Source organism: Osmerus eperlanus, chromosome 12 (assembly GCF_963692335.1).
Source record: "Osmerus eperlanus chromosome 12, fOsmEpe2.1, whole genome shotgun sequence".
In the NCBI taxonomy this organism is placed as follows: domain Eukaryota; kingdom Metazoa; phylum Chordata; class Actinopteri; order Osmeriformes; family Osmeridae; genus Osmerus; species Osmerus eperlanus.
The window spans coordinates 17,676,965-17,698,870 of record NC_085029.1 but is presented as its reverse complement, the minus strand read 5'-3'; the positions used below and the strand labels follow the sequence as shown (position 1 = coordinate 17,698,870).

Sequence of the window (21,906 nt, the reverse complement as noted above, 5' to 3'; positions counted from 1 at the left end):
GCACAGAACCGCATCTAACCTGTGTTTCAAAAACAGGCGAATGATACTATAAATACATGCCATACTCAATGAGGTACAAAGTTCATTTTGGTTTGATGAATTCTGACCAGCACCTTTAAGAAAATATTTTATTAAGAAATGTTTCCATTTTGTATGTAATATTTGTTTATTCTGTATACACCTTGTGTGCCTTAATACAAGGACAATGTTCTCTCTGTGTTTTGTGTGTATAAAGGGATTTGGTTAGCTAGCAAGTCCTTTACCTCCTTTAATAGTTATATCCATCGTTATAGACCAGAGTGTATCGAGACCGAGTCAAGACCAAGACTCTGAGGGGTCGAGAGACAGAGAGAGAGACAGAGGGAGAGAGACCGAGTCAAGACCAAGACTCTGAGGGGTCGAGAGAGAGAGACAGAGGGAGAGAGGCCGAGTTAAGACCAAGACTCTGAGGGGTCGAGAGAGAGAGAGACAGAGGGAGAGAGGCCGAGTCAAGACCAAGACTCTGAGGGGTCAAGAGACAGAGAGAGAGACAGAGGGAGAGAGGCCGAGTTAAGACCAAGACTCTGAGGGGTCGAGAGACAGAGAGAGACAGAGGGAGAGAGGCCGAGTCAAGACCAAGACTCTGAGGGGTTGAGAGACAGAGAGAGAGACAGAGGGAGAGAAACCGAGTTAAGACCAAGACTCTGAGGGGTCGAGAGACAGAAAGAGAGACAGAGGGAGAGAGGCCGAGTTAAGACCAAGACTCTGGGGGGTCGAGAGACAGAGAGAGAGACAGAGGGAGAGAGGCCGAGTCAAGACCAAGACTCTGAGGGGTCGAGAGACAGAGGGAGAGAGGCCGAGTCAAGACCAAGACTCTGAGGGGTTGAGAGACAGAGAGAGAGACAGAGGGAGAGAGGCCGAGTCAAGACCAAGACTCTGAGGGGTCGAGAGACAGAGAGAGAGACAGAGGGAGAGAGGCCGAGTTAAGACCAATTAATTTGACAGTACATCCAATCATCCAATCGCGGTCTTAGAATCCTCTCCTGACGTAAGGCTATAATATTTTGTTCGAAATCGATCGGCTGACCCAGGAAAGGACACCCCATGTCTGCAAACTCTTTCAGGATCAGAAAGTGGGAGGGGATAGGTAGAAACGCAGAGTTTGTCATGGAAAACCTGCTAGCGAGCAGGTTAGGTTCACAGAATAAGTTACCATGGAAACTGACCAAAAGTTTTGTTACCTCTCTTTCTGGAACGGAAAGCTTGGAGTATGCCTCTTTTCAGGGTTAAACAACTCAAAGTTTTCACTAAACCCACTACCTGGAATACCCCGCAGGCCATGTCCCTGACGTTCATGCCTCAGGGCTCAGACTGTTGTTTACCAACTGGGCTGAGGTGGTAGGCAAATCACTGACCTCCCTGGTTAGGAACATTTCACATGAGACCAAAGAGGATTTCCTCGTTATCTGTGGTTTTAACAGATCCCTTCAGTCACACAGGGCCCCTCAGCACAGGAGCGTGCTAAACAACCTGTAAACAACCTCTACCTCATTTGCAACATCACTTGCATGGCCGATGTAAGAGAACGATGCAAAGCAGACATACAGGAAAGGCATGCAGGCTTTATTCAGGTGCTTTACATGAATGTTACATTAACTACCATGCATCTACAAAGCAACACTTTACATGAAGGTTACACTATTCCTGTAGCAACAGGAATAGTAACAACATTGTTGGTTTGTAGGGGGGTGAGGGGTGTGAGGGGTGAGGGTAAATCTCCTACAGGCAATGGAATTGGCCTGTGGTGACATAGGTGCGGAGTGTTTTCCAGGCTGGATCCAGCACACCAGAGGGGTTTTAGCCCGTTTTTTATTCATTCTTTGTTGACAGTACTAAATTGTGATGGTTACTGTAATATTTTCAAATCAAATCAAATTTACAGTATTTGTATAGCCCTTTTTACAAGCAATGTCACAGAGGGCTTCACATACGCCCATAGAACTGCCCCTTAGCCAACCTAAACCCTCAAGGAAGACAAGGAAAAACTCCCAGAAAAACTCACTAGAACAAAAAAAAATGTAAGAAACCTTGGGGGGAGCAATTCAGTGAGGGATCCCCTCCTCCAGAGACGGAGTGAGGGATCCCCTCCTCCAGAGACGGAGTGAGGGATCCCCTCCTCCAGAGACGGAGTGAGGGATCCCCTCCTCCAGAGACGGAGTGAGGGATCCCCTCCTCCAGAGAAGGTTGGTGAAAGAGAGGAGCAGAACACAGCTAAACATAATCATACAGCAGGGAAGTGTCAATAGGTGTTGAAACACCAAAATCCAGTGTTTCAAAATCCAAAATCCATTGTCTTTATTGCTACGTAAATGAATTTACCGTGTATACATAAACAAATTTGTCTTTACATGTAAGTACATGCCCTGGATGCTGTGCTTTCCATTTTTTTGTGTTGTGTCTAATGATTGCTCCATAGTGTTTATATATTGATTTGCTGTGTTTATGATCTGAAAGCATTGTTTGATTTTGAGCACAAGTCAAATGGTTTAGGGGCAAGTGTTTGATTTTGCCAGAAGAGTCAGAGGTTTTGGAAATTGAGTTTTAAGATTTCTTTTTCTGTTTACAGTTTTGAGAAAATGGGTGACTGTTTCAAGAAATGTGTCTTAGCAATCGAGAAAAACTAAGACATTTGTCTCCTTCAAACACACTCATGGATGACATGGCAGCAGCAGCTAGCTCCACTAGTTGTTCTCCTCCAGCACGGTGTTCTCATATTCAGGGTCCGCTCCCTCAGGATCACCCGAGTTCTCCAACATCTGCTTGTACTGACTCTTAAAAAACCCAGCCTGGGGGAGATGGAGAGAGGAGAGAGAGGGGGAGGAGAGAGAGAGACAGGGGGAGAAAGAGGAGATAGAGGAAAAGATGGAGAAACAGAGAGAGGTAGAAAGAGACAGTGAGAGACATAAGTCATCCTTAAGATATAATCCTTAACTTCTAAAATTAGTATTTTCAGTATATTTGTATTGCACTGTTTTGTACAACTACCTGTAAATTGTAATTGTTTCATACCTGCTAATGTGAATCTACAAAAAAATGAAAGTTTGTCCTCTGAAAGCACACAGGCTGAATGTGTAATGCTTAAAGATCCCATGACATGCTGTTTTTGGATGCTTTTATATAGGCCTTAGTGGTCCCTAATACTGTATCTGACGTTTCTTTCACGAAATTCAGCCTTGGTGCAGAATTACAGCCACTACGAGCAGTCCCAGAATGAGCTTTCCTCAGGACTTGCCGTTTCTATGTCTGTAGCTTTAAATGCTATGAGGAAGAAAGAGGCGGGGCTAACTGCCATGCTTCGGACGTTTGCAAGCCATGATGTCTCTAGGAAAAACCAATATCGCGCTTGCACGGTCGTAGCTCATTTTCTCATTGGTGGGCCAAATTCTCTGTGCGGGCAAAGCAGAGAAAGGGAAGGTAACCTTCGCTCTTATGACGTCATAAAACCAGCATTTTCAAATCCGAGTGTTTCAGCTTTCATTTTCTCAAAGGCGGAGAAGAACACCCAGGGCTTGGTTTATACCTATCGAAATTTCTAGCCACTGGACCAAAGGCAGGCTAGGGAACTCATATTAATGTTAAATAACCTCCTAAAGTGAACATTTCATGTCATGGGACATTTTAAAGTAACCCAGCCGTACCCAAGCATGGCAATCCTGATTACCTTATGAAGACCAAGCATAGCAATCCTGATTACCTTATAAAGAGCAGCCGAGATCAACGCCAGCAGCACCAGCCCACCCAGGGAGCCGCCCACGATCTCCTTAGTCAGGTCCACCTCAGGAAACACCTCCACGTACGTTTCTACCTGCACACCAGGAAGGACTCAAACATCAGCAGTGTTTCTACCTGCACACCAGGAAGGACTCAAACATCAGCAGTGTTTCTACCTGCACACCAGGAAGGACTCAAACATCAGCAGTGTTTCTACCTGCACACCAGGAAGGACTCAAACATCAGCAGTGTTTCTACCTGCACACCAGGAAGGACTCAAACATCAGCAGTGTTTCTACCTGCACACCAGGAAGGACTCAAACATCAGCAGTGTTTCTACCTGCACACCAGGAAGGACTCAAACATCAGCAGTGTTTCTACCTGCACACCAGGAAGGACTCAAACATCAGCAGTGTTTCTACCTGCACACCAGGAAGGACTCAAACATCAGCAGTGTTTCTACCTGCACACCAGGAAGGACTCAAACATCAGCAGTGTTTCTACCTGCACACCAGGAAGGACTCAAACATCAGCAGTGTTTCTACCTGCACACCAGGAAGGACTCAAACATCAGCAGTGTTTCTACCTGCACACCAGGAAGGACTCAAACATCAGCAGTGTTTCTACCTGCACACCAGGAAGGACTCAAACATCAGCAGTGTTTCTACCTGCACACCAGGAAGGACTCAAACATCAGCAGTGTTTCTACCTGCACACCAGGAAGGACTCAAACATCAGCAGTGTTTCTACCTGCACACCAGGAAGGACTCAAACATCAGCAGTGTTTCTACCTGCACACCAGGAAGGACTCAAACATCAGCAGTGTTTCTACCTGCACACCAGGAAGGACTCAAACATCAGCAGTGTTTCTACCTGCACACCAGGAAGGACTCAAACATCAGCAGTGTTTCTACCTGCACACCAGGAAGGACTCAAACATCAGCAGTGTTTCTACCTGCACACCAGGAAGGACTCAAACATCAGCAGTGTTTCTACCTGCACACCAGGAAGGACTCAAACATCAGCAGTGTTTCTACCTGCACACCAGGAAGGACTCAAACATCAGCAGTGTTTCTACCTGCACACCAGGAAGGACTCAAACATCAGCAGTGTTTCTACCTGCACACCAGGAAGGACTCAAACATCAGCAGTGTTTCTACCTGCACACCAGGAAGGACTCAAACATCAGCAGTGTTTCTACCTGCACACCAGGAAGGACTCAAACATCAGCAGTGTTTCAGAAAGATAACCTGGTCAACATCCCAGCCATGATGTCCCAGTCCCACCATGAGCCACCACACACACACACTATACACACACACACACACACTATACACACACACACACTATACACACACACACACTATACACACACACACACACTATACACACACACACACACACACACACTATACACACACACTATACACACACACACACACACACACACTACACACACACACACACTATACACACACACACACACACACTACACACACACACACACACACACACTATACACTCACACACTATACAAACACAGTGTGTCATGCTAAGGGACACAAGGAAGTGATGATGATGATGATGGCTACCGTACCTTCTGGATGGGAGGGTTGTTCTTGGAGTCCTGGGAGTCGTAGATGTACTGGTCTCTGTCGTAGTCCAGGGTGGCCGTGCTGGTCAGAGAGAACTGGCCGGACGTCAGGCCAATCTGAAGGACAGAAACACCTCACAGGTCTGAGGTCAAATCAACTACTTGGCTTGTTTTGTTGAGCTTCATAATGACCCGTTCACTCAGGTGTGCTGGAGCAGGAAACATCTAGAACATGCAGGACAGGGGTCACTCAGGTGTGCTGGAGCACGGAAACATCTAGAACATGCAGGACAGGGGTCACTCAGGTGTGCTGGAGCACGGAAACATCTAGAACATGCAGGACAGGGTTCACTCAGGTGTGCTGGAGCAGGAAACATCTAGAACATGCAGGACAGGGGTCTCTCAGGTGTGCTGGAGCAGGAAACATCTAGAACATGCAGGACAGGGGTCACTCAGGTGTGCTGGAGCAGGGAAACATCTAGAACATGCAGGACAGGGGTCACTCAGTTGTGCTGGAGCAGGGAAACATCTAGAACATGCAGTACAGGGGTCACTCAGGTGTGCTGGAGCAGGGAAACATCTAGAACATGCAGGACAGGGGTCACTCAGGTGTGCTGGAGCAGGGAAACATCTAGAACATGCAGTACAGGGGTCACTCAGGTGTGCTGGAGCAGGGAAACATCTAGAACATGCAGTACAGGGGTCACTCAGGTGTGCTGGAGCAGGAAACATCTAGAACATGCAGGACAGGGGTCACTCAGGTGTGCTGGAGCAGGAAACATCTAGAACATGCAGGACAGGGGTCACTCAGGTGTGCTGGAGCAGGGAAACATCTAGAACATGCAGGACTGGGGTCCCTGAGGACCAGGGTTGAGAAAGGCTACTGTAACATGATCTATCAAACCAGCAGGTATATCTGACGATATGTTCGTGGAGAGATTGAAGCTGTGTTACCTGTTGTATCCATCCTGAACTGATGTTTCCAGAGATGCTGTAGACAAGGGAGTCGTCTCTTCTCACGAACACGCTGCAGGTGAACACGCCACACCTGGCCACCGCACAGTCCTGCACACGTACAGACAGCAGCTTTATGTCTGTATGGACACTCACACCATGCTTGCTGTCGATATGACATACTAAAAACATGTTGTGATTTTTTTTATAAATTGTGTTTATGTGAAGCCCTCTGTGATATTACTTGTAAAAAGGGCAACACCATTAAAACATTTTATTTATTTTTTATCATCAACGGAACGTGGTCACAACAGCTATACAAGGTGTGTCCTTTCTGGAGGACTCAGATTCCTGCTGCTCACCAGAGGGGATTTTCTCTTCAACTTGTCCACAAAGTCTCTGACAGTTGGTTCCTCATCTTTTCCTCTTTTGCATCCTGGAATCTGTGACAGAAATAGTTTTTTATGCAGAACAACGTGACGTGTTGATTCATAAACAGACATCTTGGCTTCATAACAACTCATGACAACAACCCACTTGTATTCATATGTTCCAACACTTGTTTAAACCAGGTGCCCAGGTTTCATTACACACCACTGGTACATGTGCCGCCCACTTTTTGAAAATGACTAATCTCCCCCCCCCCCCCCCACTTATTATTAAGAAATTTTCAGTAAAAAAACGGTTTTGAAAACAAACCCGTGCCCCTGTTTTAAATGCTGGTGATTATTCATTACTCTCACCTGCATCCCTCTGGAGTCAACCCAGATGTCTGTCTCACCAAGCTGCATGGGCACCTTGATTATCACGGTGAGGTTGAAATCTCTGGCAAAGTTTAAAACCTTAGAAAGAGAAAAGGGAGTTGTATCATTCCTGAATTACGTTCTAAAACCAGTGAAGCGATGGTGGAGACCCTCCTCACACACCTGGAATGACTGCAACACAGGTTTCTGCAAATCGTTTTTCTCAGCAGTGAAGTTTATGTAGCTGGTAGAATCCTCAACTCTGAACGAACAAAGTCAAAAACTATAAATCACAAAACTCCATAAGTAGATTCCAATAAATCAAATACACCCATTTATCTAAATATCTCTCTACTTAAACATTTACACTTTGATAAAGGAGTAGCACACACCTGGAAAGCAACACATAAATGCTGTACTGCACCCTGATGTCTCTGTGTATGAACAGGTCACTCCCTGCGGCATGAACGTTTCCACTGGAGGGATTTGAATGAGGACGTTAGTGGAGGTACAGCCACACACACACATCATAACACTGCAGAACGTATGTGAGCTTATGACAGCCAATCAGACCTTGTGGCATTGGCACTGAAGTTCACCCTGGGGTCAAACTGACTGTTTCTATCTATTCCATAGGAGATGGTGAAGACAGCCTAGACAGACACAGAGAAAGAATTGAAAGAGTACATGTTTCACCCTGAAGCCTGTTCTAAAGCAGTAAGAGTGTTGATGTAGCTTGTCATGGATGAACACAGCGGCGTAGGTTTCATCATACAGTTTTAGAAAAAGGCAAATGTGATGTGAAGAACTGACCTTGCTGTTGCTCTTGAAGATGGGCTTGTTGATGGTGCATTCGCTTCTTCCTGTCGTTCCTTCAGATTCACTATCTAACGAGTTGCATTCCACTCTCCCCTGTCACAGCCAGACACACACACATTATCATCACTGTTCAGTAACACATCATTCTTTAGCCCTTGTGTTATCTTCGGGTCATTCTGACCCATCAGTCATTCTGACCCATCAGTCATTGTGACCCACCGTCGTATTGCGACAACTTTACCGCATACAAAAACAAAGTGAAGCATTTTCTTTTAACCGTCGTGCTGTCACACTTATCATTACTGTTCAGTAACACATGGATCATTCTTCAGGATGTGTTTGTGGAGCAGAGAGCAGGCTTGCCTGGACGGGGGTGAAGTGTCTGTAGGAGAGGCCGGCAGGGTAGCGAAGGACCACCCGGCTGTTATAGGAGTTCTCCTCCCTGCTCTCCATCGACACGGTCAGACTCAGCACGTCGTCGATTCCTACCCTCAGCTCAGAGGAACTGACCGACACACACACGGTTGAAAAGGATCAGATATTCTTTTGGCCTTTTTTATATCGACAGAGAGAGTTGGAGAGAGACAGGAGAGCAGGGAGGGAGAGAGACGAGGACATACAGGAAATTGCCCAGGCTAGAATCGAACCCAGGCCCCTGCGCTAGCCTGAACGGTATGCGCGCTACCCTGTGAGCCATCCTAAATCAGCTGGTTTCCTTGATGATCCAGTGATCTTACCCAGTAAAATTAAAATCCACTTTGAGGTTGTCGATACAGTTGTTATCAGATCCACAGTTGATCTCAAAGTCCAGCTGTAGGATGGGAGAATATGTTAAATGGTTTAATTGATGTTGAACGGTCCTGAAATAAGGGTTATACAGCTCCGAGACCAGGGAGAAACTGACCGGGTGATTGGAGGTGGTGGTGGAGCCCTGGAGCAGGCTGGGAGAGAGAGAGTCTGAGGAAGGCAAGCCTTCGAAACTGAACGAAACTTCATTGTGGACTAAGTTGAGAGAGTCCTCCGGGCAAGCCTAGAGAGAGAGTACACATTCTGATCTTTATCCCTAAAACCCCCCACCATACAGGCACACACACACAGGCACACACACACAGGTCTCACACCCACCTCAACGAAGAAGTTGTGTTTGTTGCAAGTCTCCTTCAGGTCCAGGATGACCATGTTTGTGTACTGTCGTTGTTTGAGCTGAAAGTAAGCACGGAAGTTGGGCGCTTTGCGTCTTGCGTCCAGTGTCAACGTGTAATTAACCTGCGCTCGAGCTGGAAGAACAGTTCAGATTAGGCTCCAATCACACACTCATGGCTGTGAAGGTAAACTGCAAACTACGTTACGATGCAAATCAAAACAAATGAGTCCAGGAAAGGAACCTGTTTGTCCTTGAGTGTGCGGGGTCATGGTGAAGCAGACTGTCGCGGTGTGAGGAAGAGGGGTCACACAGTCTGAGTGGTTGGTGGAGATTCTGGTCGGGTTAAAAGACACTTCAACATTCACGGTCACTATGGGTTTGGACCTGGAACATGAATACAAAACATGAAGAAAAATATATCAACAAAACATTTAGTTCAAAAATTCTAAAACCAACCCTGTTCCTGAATAGCTACTTGCCTATAGGTTTTTGCTCCAACCACACTTAGTTGACCTGATTTAACACTAGTTACCTGAACAACCAGCTAATCATTAGAATCAAGTGTGCTAGATTAGTGCTGGAGCTAAAACCTACAGGCAGGTAGCTCTAGAAACACCTGAGCTATCTGCTTCAGAAACTCTAGAAACATCTGCTTCTGAAACTCTAGAAACACCTGAGTTATCTGCTTCTCAAACTCTAGAAACACCCGAGTTATCTGCTTCGGAAACTCTAGAAACACCTGTGTTATCTGCTTCTCAAACTCTAGAAACACCCGAGTTATCTGCTTCTGAAACTCTAGAAACATCTGCTTCTGAAACTCTAGAAACACCTGAGTTATCTGCTTCCGAAACTCTAGAAACACCTGAGTTATCTGCTTCTCAAACTCTAGAAACACCTGAGTTATCTGCTTCTCAAACACATGAGTCATCTGCTTCTGAAACTCTAGAAACACCTGAGTTATCTGCTTCAGAAACTCTAGAAACACCTGAGTAAGATGACGGCCCCCTTGGAGCCCACGGCCATGTCCGGGAGAGTGTCTCCACTGAGGTCCAGAGACGACTGGCTGATGGACAGGCCAAAGAACTTCATCCCAGAATGCACCTCAGACCCTGCGATTCTCTACCGTGGAGGAGGAACAGAAGTGATCATGACGCAGACTGATGTGCAACACTGTTGTCACATCAGAGCTTCTGGCTGCTTCCTAGACCAAGGTACATTTTTCACACCTGTGCCTTTTCTCAAAATCGACTTCCTCACACAGACCTGGGAGTAGAGGTTGTACCTGGGAGTAGAGGTTGTACCTGGGAGTAGTGGTTGTACCTGGGAGTAGAGGTTGTACCTGGGAGTAGAGGTTGTACCTGGGAGTAGAGGTTGTACCTGGGAGTAGTGGTTGTACCTGGGAGTAGAGGTTGTACCTGGGAGTAGAGGTTGTACCTGGGAGTAGAGGTTGTACCTGGGAGTAGTGGTTGTACCTGGGAGTAGAGGTTGTACCTGGGAGTAGAGGTTGTACCTGGGAGTAGAGGTTGTACCTGGGAGTAGAGGTTGTACCTGGGAGTAGTGGTTGTACCTGGGAGTAGTGGTTGTACCTGGGAGTAGAGGTTGTACCTGGGAGTAGAGGTTGTACCTGGGAGTAGAGGTTGTACCTGGGAGTAGAGGTTGTACCTGGGAGTAGAGGTTGTACCTGGGAGTAGTGGTTGTACCTGGGAGTAGAGGTTGTACCTGGGAGTAGAGGTTGTACCTGGGAGTAGAGGTTGTACCTGGGAGTAGTGGTTGTACCTGGGAGTAGTGGTTGTACCTGGGAGTAGAGGTTGTACCTGGGAGTAGAGGTTGTACCTGGGAGTAGAGGTTGTACCTGGGAGTAGAGGTTGTACCTGGGAGTAGTGGTTGTACCTGGGAGTAGTGGTTGTACCTGGGAGTAGTGGTTGTACCTGGGAGTAGAGGTTGTACCTGGGAGTAGAGGTTGTACCTGGGAGTAGAGGTTGTACCTGGGAGTAGTGGTTGTACCTGGGAGTAGTGGTTGTACCTGGGAGTAGAGGTTGTACCTGGGAGTAGAGGTTGTACCTGGGAGTAGTGGTTGTACCTGGGAGTAGTGGTTGTACCTGGGAGTAGAGGTTGTACCTGGGAGTAGAGGTTGTACCTGGGAGTAGTGGTTGTACCTGGGAGTAGAGGTTGTACCTGGGAGTAGAGGTTGTACCTGGGAGTAGAGGTTGTACCTGGGAGTAGAGGTTGTACCTGGGAGTAGTGGTTGTACCTGGGAGTAGAGGTTGTACCTGGGAGTAGTGGTTGTACCTGGGAGTAGAGGTTGTACCTGGGAGTAGAGGTTGTACCTGGGAGTAGAGGTTGTACCTGGGAGTAGTGGTTGTACCTGGGAGTAGAGGTTGTACCTGGGAGTAGAGGTTGTACCTGGGAGTAGAGGTTGTACCTGGGAGTAGAGGTTGTACCTGGGAGTAGAGGTTGTACCTGGGAGTAGAGGTTGTACCTGGGAGTAGTGGTTGTACCTGGGAGTAGAGGTTGTACCTGGGAGTAGTGGTTGTACCTGGGAGTAGAGGTTGTATCTGGGAGTAGTGGTTGTACCTGGGAGTAGTGGTTGTACCTGGGAGTAGTGGTTGTACCTGGGAGTAGTGGTTGTACCTGGGAGTAGTGGTTGTACCTGGGAGTAGAGGTTGTTGATGCCGCCTCTCTGCCCGTGGAAGATGTAGACGCTCCCCTGGCCGTCATCCTCCAGAGGAGCTCCCACCGCCAGGTCGTTGAACCCGTCGTTATTGAGGTCCGGCAGAGGGGCGAGCGACATGCCAAACCTGCTCCTCTCTCCTGCCTCCCCCTGCAACATGTTCTCACGTCCTCCAGGAAAGGACACTCCTTTCTGGAACAAAAAAACAAGTTGACAGAGTTTGACTACTATCAATTTCATATGACCAAAACAACAATTGATCTGATGGTTGTGGAATATTCAAATTAGTTTTTCGTCTAATGATGTGTAAGCCAGTGTAAAGCTGAATATTATAGGGCATGATACTTTAAATACCTTCTCAGTAAGGGTACAGATGAATATCATTCCCTCTCTGTCTCTCTGTGTGTACATGGGAGACGACACCAGCACCAGGTCAGAGTAGGAATCACCATCCACGTCCATCGCACAAACCACCGCCCCAAAGTACGCCCCAATCTGAGGGACACACAAACAGAAACACCTTTAACATGGACCTGCAAGAGGTGAAAGACCTTTAACATGGACCTGCAAGAGGTGAAACACCTTTTAACATGGACCTGCAAGAGGTGAAACACCTTTAACATGGACCTGCAAGAGGTGAAAGACCTTTAACATGGACCTGCAAGAGGTGAAACACCTTTTAACATGGACCTGCAAGAGGTGAAACACCTTTTAACATGGACCTGCAAGAGGTGAAACACCTTTAACATGGACCTGCAAGAGGTGAAACACCTTTTAACATGGACCTGCAAGAGGTGAAACACCTTTTAACATGGACCTGCAAGAGGTGAAACACCTTTTAACATGGACCTGCAAGAGGTGAAACACCTTTTAACATGGACCTGCAAGAGGTGAAACACCTTTAACATGGACCTGCAAGAGGTGAAACACCTTTTAACATGGACCTGCAAGAGGTGAAACACCTTTTAACATGGACCTGCAAGAGGTGAAACACCTTTAACATGGACCTGCAAGAGGTGAAACACCTTTAACATGGACCTGCAAGAGGTGAAAGACCTTTAACATGGACCTGCAAGAGGTGAAACACCTTTAACATGGACCTGCAAGAGGTGAAACACCTTTAACATGGACCTGCAAGACGTGAAACACCTTTAACATGGACCTGCAAGAGGTGAAACACCTTTTAACATGGACTTGCAAGAGGTGAAACACCTTTAACATGGACCTGCAAGAGGTGAAACACCTTTGACATGGACCTGCAAGAGGTAAAACAACCAAAATGCAGATTTGTGGTAGTTCAAATCCTTATTTTAGTACTACTTACTATTTTATTTTACTACTTAGTTCAGTATTTCTGTCGTACTTTATTATTTTACATCATGAGCACTTTAACCGGTAGCACACTGACCTGTCTTGTAAACTGTAGAGTCTGGTCGGTTCTCCCCGGGGACACGACCATCACCTGGCCCCTGTGAGCCGCTCTGGGAGCACCCACCACCGTGAACGTGCCAAACCTCGTCCTCGCAGTGCTCATGGAGTAACCTACGGAGACAGTGAGTGGGGAAGAATTCATGTTTTTCACCAAAACATATTGTCGACTTGGCAGGACGGAATGAAATAAAAAAGATCTCATCTTGCGACTGGCGACAATTCTGCCAAATGATCTGAGCTGGGTGTGGATGAGGGGCCCAACTAGGACTGGATTTACGTCATCACGTAATCTAGCGACTTTTCAGAGAGCCAATTTCTGGTGAGATTTTTTGTTCAAACTCTTACCCAGGTAGCTATCAGACTCTCCCGTCATGTTCTGGAAGGTGGGCTGCTGGTCTCTGTTCACGTAGGACTGGTATCCTCCTTTCTACTGGAAGGCTCCAACAGTTCCTATATGATATCCTCCCTGACGGAAGCAGCGATGTTAACAGAACAGCGAAAGACATTCCCGGTTGTTTCTTGTTAATTGCAACGAACGGTTAGGAAACAGGAACAAAGAAAACACAGCACTGTGGAAACGTAGCTGTCATTAGGATCATTGTAAAAAAATTATAATCCTGAATCACATTCGGTTTCACATTATCTGATAGTAGTCGAGTGTTTTTTGGACACTGTAGTGACATGTAGTGTAGTGACGTTGTAGTGAAATGTAGTGTGGTGACGCTGTAGTGAAATGTAGTGTAGTGATGCTGTAGTGACGCTGTAGTGACATGTAGTGTAGTGATGCTGTAGTGACGCTGTAGTGACGCTGTAGTGACATGTAGTGTAGTGATGCTGTAGTGACGCTGTAGTGACGCTGTAGTGACATGTAGTGTAGTGATGCTGTAGTGACATGTAGTGTAGTGATGCTGTAGTGACATATAGTGTAGTGACGCTGTAGTGACATGTAGTGTAGTGACGCTGTAGTGACATGTAGTGTAGTGACGCTGTAGTGACGCTGTAGTGACGCTGTAGTGACTTGCTGAGGTACCTCAGGAGTGTACGCAGCACTGAATCCTTCTTGTGCCATCTCCATCTCCAGCGACGCTCCTGCAGCCTGCGAGCCTGTCACACACACACACACACCACACACACACCACACATACACACACACCACACACACACACACAGCTCATCAACGGACCACAGCTTTGAACCGCAAGCCGTTCAGTGGTCCCGTCTACTCGCTACAGTCCCGTGATATACTGTACACTCCAGACAGGATATACTGTACACTCCAGACAGGATATACTGTACACTCCAGACAGGATATACTGTACACTCCAGACAGGATATACTGTACACTCCAGGCAGGATATACTGTACACTCCAGAAATGAAAAGAATGTATTACTAATCATCAATATAGACTGCACTGTGTGGTGTTCATGTACTGTTACAAGTTAACTATCACAAAGTGAACATTAGTATTTTATGTTACTTTACAACCTGAGGAACATTGTCCTGTGGTTTCAAACTGTTCAAACAGTACAATAAATAACATATTGAATGGTGTATAAAAGGTGTTGTTGCAGATGCTGTAGGCCTATGTTTTAGTGTTTCTGTTGGTATTAAAGTGCAGAGTACCCCTACCCTCGATATTGAAGATGCTGTTCTGCAAAGTGCTGCTGATTTGGTTAAGCGCTTCAAAGCTGCTCACTTGGAACACATGTGTCTGAGAAGGAAGTGAGGCGATTGTGTCCAACTCGTCTTTGGCGCTTTGTTTGTTAAAGGCAGAGCCCACCTGGGAGGAACACAGATAGTTTACTACATCTGTTTATCCACAGAGAAGCATCACTTTTCCTTTCACAGTTTTCACTATGTGTGAACGGTTTGATGGCTTAACCCTTGTGCTGCCTTCGGGTCACATGACCCAAAGGTTCATAACGAACCATCATTGTGTTTACCCAGTTTTACCCAATACAAAAACTAATAAAAATAATTTTCTTTTAACCTTTGCAATGTGGGGGGTCTGAGACAGCCCAACGGTTAAAAGAAAATGCTTCACTTTGTTTTTGTATGAGGTAAATTTGTCGCAATACGATGGTGGGTCACACGGCTGATGGGTCAGAATGACCCGAAGATAACACAAGGGTTAAAACATAACTTTTCTGTGCAGAAAATTTGTTCTAAAGCATCAAGTATTCAAAGAACATCTGTGTGGATCCCAGTACCAAGGGAAGTCAAAAACCCAGGTTGAAAAACACAAAGCTAAGGGCCACCGAAGCGTCTATGCAAATGTTGAATCCTATATTTTTATATGCAATAAAATCATAATAATAATGTGTTCATTTGTTTAATCAAAAGCAACATCAGGGAGGGGAATTGAACCTGCAACTTCTTAAACTGCAGTCAAGTACTCTAACCACTGAGCTAGACCTATGCCCAACATTTGTTTACTTTTATCAGACAGTCTGCTATGTCTTACCCCAATAGCAAATCGAACAATAGATTTGATGTTAGCTGCATAAGTAGCTGACGGGAGGTTGCCTCCATCCTGAGACTCTCCATCTGTGATCACGATCAGGATCTTCGACGCTCCATCCCTCGACCCCCCACTAACTGAAAATACCTCATCACTAGAAATCAAAACAATTTGAGGATTTGCGATCATAAATATGTTTGATTCTTGGAATTAATTTAGTTTAGGCCCCTTTAATGAAAGCAATAAAACACATCCCCATTTGTTTTTCTTCAAGTGTTTGATGTGTGTGTTGCCTACTACTGTGTGTACGTCTGTGAAATGTTCCTTACACAACTTTCTGGATTGCAGAAGCAGTATTGGTACCTCCACCCTTTTGATTTATCATATCAATCTGTCTTTCCCAAATTTGAGGTAGAAAATTTCGAAAATTAAAATGAATGGTGCAAGTTAATGAGTACTGGGCCACAGCAAACTGCAAAATTAGAAAATGTTTGGAATCAGACATTGACAAAGTGAGACAGTGATATTAATCAATACATTTTCCTGTAAATTCCCTTTTTAAAACAAAGCAGAAGAACAAAGTCTCACCTTGGTATCCTTCCCAACTAGTGTACGGATCAGATCTTTGACAAAAACCTTCATTTTAGCAAAGTCTATGGTGTTGACGCTGCCTGAACCGTCCAAAAGGAAAGCGATGTCGGTCTTCCCAGGGCATTCTGGGAAACACAGCGAACACAGAGAGACGTGAGAGGGAGGCAGACAGCAGGGGGTCTGTCAGGAACACCTGTCAAGAACACCTGTCAGGAACACCTGTCAGGAACACCTGTCAGGAACACCTGTCAGGAACACCTGTCAGGAACACCTGTCAGGAACACCTGTCAGGAACACCTGTCAAGAACACCTGTCAGGAACACCTGTCAGGAACACCTGTCAGGAACACCTGTGAGGAACACCTGTCAGGAACACCTGTCAGGAACACCTGTCAGGAACACCTGTCAGGAACACCTGTGAGGAACACCTGTCAGGAACACCTGTCAGGAACACCTGTCAAGAACACCTGTCAGGAACACCTGTCAGGAACACCTGTCAGGAACACCTGTCAGGAACACCTGTCAGGAACACCTGTGAGGAACACCTGTGAGGAACACCTGTCAGGAACACCTGTCAGGAACACCTGTCAGGAACACCTGTCAGGAACACCTGTGAGGAACACCTGTCAGGAACACCTGTCAGGAACACCTGTGAGGAACACCTGTGAGGAACACCTGTCAGGAACACCTGTCAGGAACACCTGTCAGGAACACCTGTGAGGAACACCTGTGAGGAACACCTGTCAGGAACACCTGTCAGGAACACCTGTCAGGAACACCTGTGAGGAACACCTGTCAGGAACACCTGTCAGGAACACCTGTCAGGAACACCTGTCAGGAACACCTGTGAGGAACACCTGTCAGGAACACCTGTCAGGAACACCTGTCAGGAACACCTGTCAGGAACACCTGTCAGGAACACCTGTCAGGAACACCTGTCTAAACCGTGTGCCAGTGTTTAGTTTGGACATGATTCATCTTTGAAAACCTGAAAAACTGGACTAGAATTGTTCACATGAGGGTGTGATTACATCAGAGGGTGTGATTACATCAGAGGGCTTGATGACATCAGAGGTCGTGATGACATTAGTCATGAAAGATGCAACACACATTCTCTGCATCCCACTGAAGAGCGAATTATCCGTTTTTTCATCAAAACATGAACACAGGTATTTACAGGTGGAGACATCCTCACTAATCTCAAACTTTAGCAGAAACATCATTTCTCTTTATGAAACAATGATTGTGTGACAGAGGGGGTCAGTAAAGCTCAGTGGTTTGAGCTTGTGACTGCAGATCAAGAGATCGCAGGTTCAAATCCCCCCGTAGGTTGCTTTGGATAAAAGCATCTGCTAAATGAAGACGTTACAAACACTAATGGAAGGACAGAGGATGTTTCCGTGGTTACCCTCTAGGGAGGCAGGGAGAGGAGGACCAGGGGAGTCTCTTCCATTTATCTCCAAACACAAGCCGTTGTAGGTGGTGATGGCATCACACTCTCGAGGGATGGTTGGGCCACATACCTGGAACAGAGAGGATAGTCAGGCTGACCTGTGGTAGGTGAGCATGTGTGGCAACAGGAAACAGTGTCGGATTGGTTGACGTAATCAGGAAGCAGTGTGGGATTGGTTGACGTAAACAGGAAATTGGGATTGGCAAATTCAAAATTCACAGTAGCCTACAGCCAATGGAAATGTTAGGTCTTTTTTAGTGGACTTATTATTCACCACTTCAGTAAAAGACATCAGCTTTGTCTACCTGAAAGCGTGGCCTCTAAGTGGCGCGTGTTTGGGAGAACACATTTGTGAAATGTGGCGAGCATTGTGTAATCTCTGATCTAATCTGTGTTCACACAAAGTGTGATAGATTTGTTCACACATTGTGTTGTTCTAAGTGTTGATCTCATAGCAAAAACTGAAACGATTGAAAATACCATCCCCACACTCATATAAAGACTGGACGCACCATGGTGGTTTGGGATGTTGGATTCTTTGTCATTGTCAAACCCAGAGACATGTTGACTGCGTGACTGGGCACTAGGGGAAACATGTTTATGGATTACACATCGTGAAAACGCTTTGATTCACCTCATATGCTTAACATGATTATGTAAAGAGCAGATCGTCTCAGTACAGGATCTTTACCTGGTATAGATATCTCAGAACAGGAGTTGATCGAACACCTGTAAACCTTTCCTCTCCTGTCTCCATCCTGCTCTAATGGGGCGCTGGTGAGCAGGCTGCAGCCAGGGCACAGACATGTTCAGCAACATACAGCAGGATCAGCACATCTAACTGAAAATCACACAACCTGGAAAGCTTTTTTGCATGTAATGTAAATGTACTTCTCAGACTGTGTGCTCATACCTGCTGCTGTCTCTAATCACCACCTGGTATCCAAACCCAGCGGCCGGCCTGCTAAGGTACTTCCAAGCCACAGACTCCATGTTGAAAGCCAAACAGCCTTGCAGCACTAACCAGAAAACAACACAATTGTATGATAAGCAGAGATGGGAAGTAACAAAATACTTTGTTACTACTGTAGCGTCATGAAAATAGCCGACTAGGGCAGGCAAGAGTGAGGCAGTGCAACAGGGTGGGAAAGACAACCCAAACACAGGTTCCACAGGAAGACGGCACTTTAATTTCCAGGAGCAGACTACAAAAAATGAAACTCAGGCAGGTTCCTCCTCCAAACTTCAACAGTCCAACAAAAATCCACAAAAGTTAAACACGACTTTCCCCTTCAACTGCGTCCTTCACTCACCAAACAGGGCTTACGATTCAACCTGCTGCTCTCTGGTCCAATCTAACCAGCCAGCTCTGTCTCTCTGGTTTCTCTCCCCTGCTCTTTACCCCCCTTTTCTAGTCCCAACTTAATTAGGTGGCTCACACATCTACAACTGTAGTGTAGTGTTGTGGTGTGTGGTGTTGTGTGGTGTAGTGTAGTCCTGTCCACTTGGTGAGGGATTCTGGGAGATGTAGTGTGGGCCACAGCACCACTTTGGGGTGTTGCCACCTCTCTTGTCTAGGAACATAACATCCCTCCATTTCCTGTTCCCTGGTGATGTCACAGTTCTTAAGTACCCACCCCGAAACACACACACACACACACACACACACATACTAAAGTATCTAGAAACCAAAAGGAAGGGAAGTGGTAGGTGTCATGTTCAGTGACACCTAAACGCTACTAGTGTCTTTACTTTTATACAACCTTAAAAGGGCATTGATCATCTCAACTACATATGATCATTCATCCCATGGACAACACCGACTGCATGAGATACATTCTTTAGCATATATTTCGGTATATATATATAACTTTAAGTTTGAAAGTACCACTTAAACCCTTATTTGGTGTAGCTGTCCATGTATAAGGTTTTAACCCCACCCCTGCTCGTCCCTCAAGGAGAAACCACAACTGTGGACTAACTACACATCATGCTAGTATCTAGTATTGACAATTAGTATCAATATTAAATGTGACTATCTCTTGATAAACTTTCACTGTGGCACATGAGGAAGTGAGATGAGCTATAGCAATAATACATAACTTCAGAAACATCCAAACTTCCATAAGAAACCCTTTCTAATCTTCCTGTGTGCTCACAGAAGACACACATGGGAGGAACACTGTCCTACTCTTGTTCCAGCGAGCTTCTTACTACCGGAACATTTGAAATACTTTCACATGTCAGAAAAGGTTGTAAATCAACACTTAGTTTGGACTTGTCATGTGTGTTGGTCTGTATTTTTTTACAGGTGATGTACAGTACCAGTCAAAAGTTTGGACACATTTTCTGAATGGTCTCTTTCGAACCAATATCTCCCTGATACTTTTAGCTACATGTTTTGTTGGTGCAATAATTACAGCTTGATTTGCATTTAGGATTTCAACGGCAGAAGTGTGTATATATAAATGTTGGTGTGTATGTATGTGCGTGCGTATATATGTGTGTGTATAATATATGTGTGTATATAGGCTATTGTATGTATGTGTAAACATAAGTGCGTTTATATTGTTGGTAACAGTAATGCCCTCTCGTTCTAACATTCTAGTCATCTGAAAAGAGCCTGAGCCAAGATATTCTGATGATAACAAATCTGAAATCCCATATTTGATGTTAGTAATCCCCGTGGAAGTAGGAGGACAGAGGGAGGATGTATGAAGGTTCCCCTACCTGCCGCCAAGAACAGTAAGAGGGAGAACGTCCATGCCATGGTCCAGAGCTCGAGGACAGACCTGCAGGGCCCAGAGGAACACAAACTATGACCACAAACAGAAACTCACCAGAGCAAACATGTTGATGCAGCTGTCACTCTTCACACCGCGTCTGAGGGCAGATCTGCGTCACCGGAATATTAAACACACCAGTTTTGTGTTGACTCATTAGGACGGCTATATAAGCTGAGCTGTGGCTGACCTCAGTGTGAGGCCAGTTTCATCCCTTGCCTGCTTTACATTTACATTTATGCATTTAGCAGATGCTTTTATCCAAAGCGACTTCCAAGAGAGAGCTTTACAAAAGAGCATAGGTCACTGATCATGACAACGAGATAGCCCAAAACATTGTGAGCAGCCAAAACATGAAGCATACATTGTGAAAAACTAAATAAGTGCCAAAGGGAAGAACCATAAGAGCATGCAGTTAAACAAGTTACAATTAAACAACATGAAACTCAAAAAGTGCTGGAGTGTACCTGTAGAAAAACAGATCAACAGTAAAATATTTCACAGCCAGTACAAGAATTTAAAACCGTTACAACTAACCAACAAGAGCAACAAGTCTCTCAATACGAGTCATTGTGATCCTGGAGGAAACTAACATCAGGTCCAGCCAAGCATTCCTAAGTGCCGTTGTACTCCCGGAACAAGTGCGTCTTGAGCCTTTTCTTGAAGGTGGTGAGAGAGTCAGTGTCCCTGATGGAGGTGGGGAGTTGATTCCACCATTGGGGGGCCAGACAGGAGAAGAGCTTGTGTTGGGACCGGGCGCTCTTGAGCGGTGAGACCACCAGACGATTGTCAGAAGAAGACCGTAGATGGCAGGGGGGGTGTAAGGCTGGAGGAGAGACTTGATGTAATCGGGTACAGTCCTGTTCACCACTCGGAAGGTCAGTATCAGAGTCTTGAATCTGATATGGGCCGTGATGGGAAGCCAGTGGAGGGAGATGAGGAGCGGGGTAACATGGGAGCGTCTGGGTAGATTGAAGACCAGACAGGCTGTGCTTTATCACAGGAGGAAGGAAAGATGTGTCTATGTGTGTGTGTGTGTGTGTGTGTGTGTGTGTGTGTGTGTGTGTGTGTGTGTGTGTGTGTGTGTGTGTGTGTGATTGTGCAAGTGCATTTAGTTGTGTTTTTGGTTCCTTAGACTTTGGTGTTACAATAACGTGTAACTTGTCCTCTTCTAATTTCTCTATGTGGTGTCTCATCTATTAAAAATGTTGTTTATCAGGCCCTTTATGTAATAGTACTATAAAATAATATTTTTGAATATTAGTACATTTGGTGATACAGCATTGCTATACTCAAGTTACATTTTCTATGTTAGAAAGGAATGAAAAATAGAAGTGATACAATTTCCTGTATTTCGTCTATATAGCATCATCTTCTGCTATTGTCTGAAAGTTGCAAGTGACACAGGAAGTGGCTGCTGTGTGACTGTGGCCAGATTGTGGCCAAGTGTCATGTAGATCTATTCTAGAATGTGACACAGACACACAGCATGCCACCTGTCCAGCTCACTG

The 21,906-nt window shown here is 45.7% G+C and overlaps 1 protein-coding gene across 1 annotated transcript; it reads right to left on the bottom strand.

Annotated features, from left to right (window-relative positions):
- Window positions 1-1,581: 1,581 nt before the first annotated feature.
- LOC134031710 (integrin alpha-M-like) lies at window positions 1,582-20,412 on the bottom strand. The gene is made up of 30 exons (XM_062475413.1): window positions 20,343-20,412; window positions 18,526-18,631; window positions 18,304-18,398; window positions 18,125-18,195; window positions 17,568-17,682; window positions 16,158-16,285; window positions 15,899-16,041; window positions 15,573-15,723; window positions 14,738-14,888; window positions 14,137-14,210; window positions 13,452-13,533; window positions 13,084-13,217; window positions 12,030-12,170; window positions 11,655-11,867; window positions 9,990-10,123; window positions 9,246-9,388; window positions 8,986-9,137; window positions 8,765-8,890; window positions 8,598-8,671; window positions 8,224-8,365; window positions 7,855-7,953; window positions 7,615-7,694; window positions 7,434-7,517; window positions 7,225-7,303; window positions 7,042-7,140; window positions 6,661-6,741; window positions 6,299-6,409; window positions 5,348-5,461; window positions 3,734-3,844; window positions 1,582-2,825 (listed from the first exon to the last, which is right to left on the bottom strand). The coding sequence occupies exons 1-30, from the start codon at window positions 20,380-20,382 to the stop codon at window positions 2,721-2,723; spliced, it is 3,378 nt and encodes a 1,125-aa protein (XP_062331397.1). The 5' UTR covers window positions 20,383-20,412; the 3' UTR covers window positions 1,582-2,720.
- Between the last annotated feature and the right edge of the window lie 1,494 nt (window positions 20,413-21,906).

What these genes read in the sequence shown, in the direction of transcription:
- LOC134031710 (XM_062475413.1), bottom strand. Translation starts at nt 20,382, where the DNA reads ATGGCATGGACGTTCTCCCTCTTACTGTTCTTGGCGGCAG. An exon ending in CTCTACAGTTTACAAGACAG is followed by an intron (nt 12,171 to 13,083) that starts GTCAGTGTGCTA and finishes TGTGTCCCTCAG; the next exon opens with ATTGGGGCGTACTTTGGGGC. An exon ending in TCTCGGCTGCTCTTTATAAG is followed by an intron (nt 2,826 to 3,733) that starts GTAATCAGGATT and finishes CATCTCCCCCAG; the next exon opens with GCTGGGTTTTTTAAGAGTCA.